The sequence below is a fragment of the Rhopilema esculentum genome, chromosome 15 (assembly GCF_057945365.1).
Source record: "Rhopilema esculentum isolate cy_ngs chromosome 15, ASM5794536v1, whole genome shotgun sequence".
In the NCBI taxonomy this organism is placed as follows: Eukaryota; Metazoa; Cnidaria; class Scyphozoa; order Rhizostomeae; family Rhizostomatidae; genus Rhopilema; species Rhopilema esculentum.
Window position 1 is genome coordinate 1,788,297 of NC_142829.1, and position 6,417 is coordinate 1,794,713.

Here is a 6,417-nt window from a genome sequence, read left to right on the forward strand (position 1 = left end):
TAAATATTAGAAAGTATAGGTCCAACAGACGTCACCCTTGAACGTCAGCGAAACCATTTTAACGATGCCTTTCATAGATACTAGAGAATGAATCATGGGTATTTATTTTATAATAACCTTTAATTAAGAGAGGTATAACCCTGGACAACAGGTGTTCAGATTTTACACCCCTCTCCCACCCTCAGCTTTGATACTTCTGGTATTTAAATACAGCCCCAACATTTTGAGGAAAAGGGGTGTGGATAACTGATAAGGCTTAAGCAAGAAAATGTAATTGGTAGTTACTTTTTTTCGTTTTAACATTTTCGAATTCAAGGAAGGATGACCCTTAAATGTTTTCATGCCGAGTTTCGAAGAGTCTCAAAACTGATTGTCAATCAAAATCGAGTATTTGAAAGCAACCTGAATAAATACTTTTTTGGAATTTCAAAACAACTTCTTCATTTCAAATACAACAGACTAACTGATTATAATCAAGAACATTTTGAATGTTAATGGAGCCTGAAATCAATGCAAACAAGAAGGTTAAAACTGAAACAAAATAAAGACACATTTTACCTGCAATGTGAAGAGATCTTTGGAGATCTGGTAAGTTTTCGCAGCCCTTTCACCAGTATTGCAGATAACGCTTCTACAATTGAAAACATTTCAGAAAATTCAGTAAAAGAGATTGGCTCCCTGATGATGTTATATTTGAAGGGATGGCTTGAGACATTTTTTCAGCACGTCAACAGTTAGCTACACATTATCTCCCATTTTTAGGAAGAATCTTAAATATTAAGGGGTTTCCCTTATCAAGCGATGCTAAATGCTACTTTTGAGCTTTGCTACTCAGATTTCTTGTTATTTTACAATAGTAACATATAAAGAATAACCCTTTCCCGGCTTTGAAAGCTTTCCAGTGCATCTAAGTCATTCTGCCACATATGGTTCCAACAGACAAGGTAAAATTGTCAAAAATCAGTCAATGCCAACGGGACTAAATATACATTGTTAGGCGTAATAAAATATCTTAAAAGCCCGACATTATGTTATGTGTGTTCTAATTAAAACAGCTGACAAAGTGGTTAAGAGTAAAAGTCACTTCGAGCCTTCAAAACCGCTTAGGTTTGCTACGAAAGCCATGCATTTTTTAAACGATTTTTTATGTAGCTGAGGAATGTGGAAACAACATGTCCCTATGCAGAATTAATATTCGATTAAATTTGTTTTATCTTGTCTTTTCTAGCGAATACTTAATTTCAGAATCTAACAAAGGAGATCATAAGGCAATCGTGCAGGATACGTAGCTTCCTCGTGTGTAAAACAGCTTTGGGTCAATCATGAACAATATTAATGAACGACCCACGTCGCCAGAACCAATTAAAACACTCAACTAGATATAAATATTTACTAAGAGATCAATAAAGTATATCTCTCATTATCAGAATAAGTTATTACAAACAAGTTTATCATCAAAGAAAACTCATATCTGTTTTCTCGTTTTGGTCGTTAAAGCACGATCGAAAGAATACAATAAAATTCAGACTGTTTTTATCTTCAATTTACTCGTTAATCCCGGTATTTACAAAATTTCTAATGATAAACAGGTTTTATGTTTCCTCTATGAGATTTACTTACAGAAAGCTAGTTAATTAAATCATAATTCAAGTAAGTCTTATTGCCTTGAATACGAAACCCTTGGGCATTAAGACTCGTATGTTATAATTAGGCCACAATTTGCCAAAGGATTATTCACTGTATTCCATAGCGGTTGTTGCGGCTGCTATAATTTTGTTGTTGTTGCTGTATTAACTTATTTTTTTTATTTTTTTTGTTGTTCTTAGACAGTTATGGCATATCCTAATCGCGGAACCCCTAATCAAACATAAAAACACAACTGTCTAGCAACAGTGACCATCTAACTTTAACACAAATGACAATCGAAGGCAAACGATTGCGAGTGGGATATATATTAAGTTGTAAACTGAAGTTGTAAAATGTATTTATCAATTCGCTTTGCTGCTTGTCTCCGGCAATTGATGAAGCAAGGATAAAAAAGTTAATTTTCAGCAGAAGGCGGAAATTGATCAATTAGAGGTCAACTCTAAAAGCAGCTGACAGCCACTATATCAAAAATACCGCTTTCTCCCGCGCTCATCCGCTTTCTCCCGCGATCATTTGCTTTCTCCTGCGCTCATTCGCTTTTTCCCGCCCTCATTCGCTTTCTCCCGCGCTCTTCTATTTTTATTTAAAAACATTTGCCAATTATCTCAAACTCTTCAATTATCTAGTCAAATTTATCCAAATTTCTCCGGCTCAAGGCGGAGACAAAAAAATTATTAGCAGCTGTTGGATTTGTCTTCTGTTGGATTAACGGCAAAATAACATAAAATAACAATTAACAGGGCATTACCTCTGTCTCCAATTGAGGAAGCAACAATTTCCAATGCCATCTAAATTGAACATTAAAAAGACAATCATTAGATTTGCAATAAATATTGCCACATTCGCTTTAAAATAATCAGTAACACAGCTGTTGGAAAAATTAGGGAAAAAATATTAGCAGTCAAAAAATAAGAACGGGAATGAAAATATCTCATAATTTCAATTTCGCTGATAGATTTGAAAAGACTGAGATCGCCATGGGTTGAATTAAAGAAATTAACAGAACTGAAATTGGACCCCTGCTTGCTATTACAGCGAGACTACGCAAACAATTATTTAGACTTACAACTGAGATAATTACTGTTACTGGGTAAACAACGGTAACTAGCACGAATAATTCGCGCATTTCCCGCCTTTCTATCTTGTATAGTACGGTTACAGATTATACCGAGGTTTTTTTATTTAAATATGAGAAAATTGCTTGTGAATTAATGTTTGTGGTTTCTTCCCAAAAAACAAGCCTGATCTTTAAATTTTTAATATCGATTAAAGTCTTTGAGTGCTTTGTCCGGGACAGGAAATTTGTAATTGTTTTTCCTACGATTTAACCACAAATATTAATCCATTTCAAGGAATAGGAGAGCTAAAAAAAGCTTTTTATCATTTCCTTCGAGAAAGAAATTGCAATGAGATGTCTTTTGATGGTAAAGCAAAAGTAAAGAGAATCTTTACCTTCACTTCATGATCAGCAACTTGCGGAAAGTCTTCTGGGTTTGCTATTAACGGCATCAAGTCTTGCACGCTCACCACTTGAATGAAAAGTTCTGCAAAAACGAAAGCAACCCGGATAAAACTTACATTCAGTGATATTGAATAACACATTAAAATTTGAAGTTCTCGTGTTTATTTTCTAGGTTCAAGAGTAGATCATGTATAAATTTATACATTCGACATTGGGAAGTGGCTTTAAACACCTTCTGGCTACGCCTATTGTAAAGATGTAAATTGATGCGGAGGATAAATGGTTAAAATAGACTGAAAATGCTCCTTGCAAAGGGAACAACAACCAGGTGTTGTGCCTTGAAAGCAATGCGCTCTGGTTTTACCGTCTTTATAGTAAAAAAGATAGAAATCAAACGCAATCAGTAATCTGATGGACAAGTATACATGACAAATCTTACTTTCTCTTTTTTCACCTTCCCTGCAACCTTTGGACAGCAGAGTGTGGAGTATGTGTACCAGCGACGACAAAGTAAACAACTCCCGATTGCTGATCAGTTTTCGTCGAATAATGCTAGCATGGACCACAGAGCTTTGACAAAGTAGTTCCAAAATCTTAATAGAAGTTCCAGAGCCAGATCTTAGACAAAAGTCAACAATTGAAATTGGCGCCAAATATGTGTTAAGGTTGTCGGCTTCTAGCAATGATAAGATGGCTCCCTGTAAATCAGAATTGTCATAATTTTCAAGGAGGGTGAACAACGCAGCAATGCCTTTTGCAGTGATTTCTATACTATCCAATTTTCTTGCATCTCCAACCTCGCTCAAACTATCTTTCATTGTAACTGACTTTGAAGAATAAACTCTAGGTTCATCGAGATTAACCGTTTTGTCGAGTCTGATATCCAAAAGCAGCCTGATTGCATGAATCATTCCAGAATCTTCTAGAACGCTAGCTTCTAAATCACAGTCGAGTAGCAAGTTAAGCAAGCCCGAAAGCAAATCATTCCGATCACTGTTCAGCATATGATTCGCCATGATGTCAAGACTCATGAAGACGAGCTTGTTGGGTTTGCCTTCGACATTAAATGGATGCTCCTGGAAAGACTTTACAGCTTTTAAGACAGACGTTGACAATTGAGCAAAGTAAGGCCCCAAAAAAGTCATCAAACGAGCCGATTTTGCATTTCCCAAGGTTAGCTCCATTATCTCAGTAACAATCGTTGCATCTACGACTCTTTTGCAGTCCAAAAACAATTTTTTCACAACTGCATCATTGAATACAACTTGAAAAACCTCTTCAAATGAATTTATTTTCTTTTCTTTACCTTCGCCCATCTCATATTCTCTTACTTCTGGTAGTCTTTCCATTAAAACCAATAATATTTTCTTTAATAAAATCAGAGCAAAGGAGCTCACGCCATTTGAACGTAAGCCGCACGATTTTCTCAAAACAACCAGAACGACTCTGGTACTTCTACCTATGACGTCACAAACGTACGATGTAGGGGTATCCTTGAGTACCTTTGTGATTTCAACTATTAAAAACGAGGCAGTGTGGGAATTGCTAGTAAATTCGTCGGTTGAAAAAGGCAGCTTGCTCCTCAAAATGGCAGCTGTGCTGTTAACCAACGGTCCAGTTGTACACTTGCTGAAGGACTAAAAACAAACAACGAGATATAAGCGGGAAATAACAGAGATTTCAAAATTGCAAAGACAGTCTTAAATTTGGACGCAAAATCGGTGCGATTGCATATCTTATCAAATAAATTGCACATCTGTACTTCAACCAACTCCTGTTCAACACTCCAATGCGTGTAGAGCTCTGTCTACTTGGCTTTAGCACTAAATGTACAGACCGTACAGGCCAGTAAACAGCAATTTCTAATCTCAGGACATTAGAGGGGCTAAAACAAATCAACATACTGCTTAAACAAACTAGCAGACGACTTAAAGACAGATTTAACGAACACCGACGAGACATTATCAACAAAAAAGAAGACAAGTCTGGTGTTGCAGAACATTTCTGCAGCCCAGCACAAACCATCCACGACCTTGCCATCACAGAAAGAGTGTTCGTCGAGCTAAGGAGCAATATCTCATTGGCCTGGCGAACACCCTTACCCCCAACGGCATCAACAGAACCACCGACCGTTAACTTTACAAAACAACTTATCACGTATCACGCCGCCCTCACAACCCACACCATATTTTCCGTACCATTATAATCATCATCACCACCATAACTATCATCAACATTCCATTTTTCTCAGTTCCATCACAATTATTATTATTATTATTATTATTTTTTTTTTTCATGTTTATAGTCATCATTATCATCTCATTGCATCTATCTCCATAGCACCACCCATATCCCCTTACATCACCCACCACCTTTCCCTCCCCCACTTCCATCATCCCATTTTTTCTCCACTGCGCTGCATTCACACCATTCAACATCCACCAATCCGGCACCACCATCTCACATTTCAAATCCATTCACTCGTTCGTTTCATTTACTCTGATGAAGCCCTGTATGCCGGGGCGAAATATTAGTATACTCTTAAATTTAATTTATTTTGAAAATTTATTTCGTGACATTGGATTCTCGTCGTCGTATTGCTTTGTTCCTGTATACCTAACATACTGCTTGCCTATTCCAAAACCTGAAAACCAAGCAACACAAAACAACATGGTTATTTTTAGCAGTAACCGTTGTTGCTTCAAGGCCAGACGCTAAATTAACCTTTAATCTTTGCTTCGGAATTCAAGTCATTGTACCTATTTTATAAAATTGTTCAGAACAACGCGGAAGAATTTTTCAACAATTTGGAGACACAGCGGCCGGCGTAACACTTTTTATCCTGGTCAGGGAAAACACTAAGTACAAAAATCTGGCTACTATACCAGAAAACCTGGCATATATAAATCTAGCCGACGATGTCCAGACAAATTCACGAGAAAAAAAAACAGTTAAAATACAGAACATTAACAGTTTTCTATTAGAGGTCGCATCTTGGTGCAATGAATGAAGCTACACTTTTTGGTAAAAATACCAATTTTTTGCGGTGCCTCAATATTCTTAAATTCTATTTATTTTGAGCCTAAGATTATTTTTAAATTACTCTTAAGAGACATAAGTATTGTTTTAATTACTCCAAGGCCAGTCTTTCCAAAAGTTATTTTGCTGTTTTGCTTTCCAAAAAACTCCATTACACAAAAAAATAATTCTTGGTGAAGCTTGAGCCTTGCATCATTCTGAAAATATTCTTAGATTTCAATGATTTTGAGCCTCAATATTCTGATGGACTATATTATTTTAAAAAAAAA

At 36.3% G+C, this 6,417-nt stretch overlaps 1 protein-coding gene across 1 annotated transcript in view; it reads right to left on the reverse strand.

The window, feature by feature from the left end:
- The window catches only part of LOC135685222 (nucleolar pre-ribosomal-associated protein 1), a 35,872-nt gene that overhangs the window by 15,235 nt on the left and 14,220 nt on the right, over positions 1 to 6,417 (reverse strand). Inside the window, exons 16-19 of the mRNA XM_065201071.2 lie at positions 3,549 to 4,746; positions 3,100 to 3,191; positions 2,396 to 2,435; positions 559 to 631 (exon numbers count right to left, since the gene is read on the reverse strand). Coding sequence (XP_065057143.2) covers positions 559 to 631; positions 2,396 to 2,435; positions 3,100 to 3,191; positions 3,549 to 4,746 — 1,403 coding nt within the window. The remainder of the gene's footprint in view (positions 1 to 558; positions 632 to 2,395; positions 2,436 to 3,099; positions 3,192 to 3,548; positions 4,747 to 6,417) is intronic.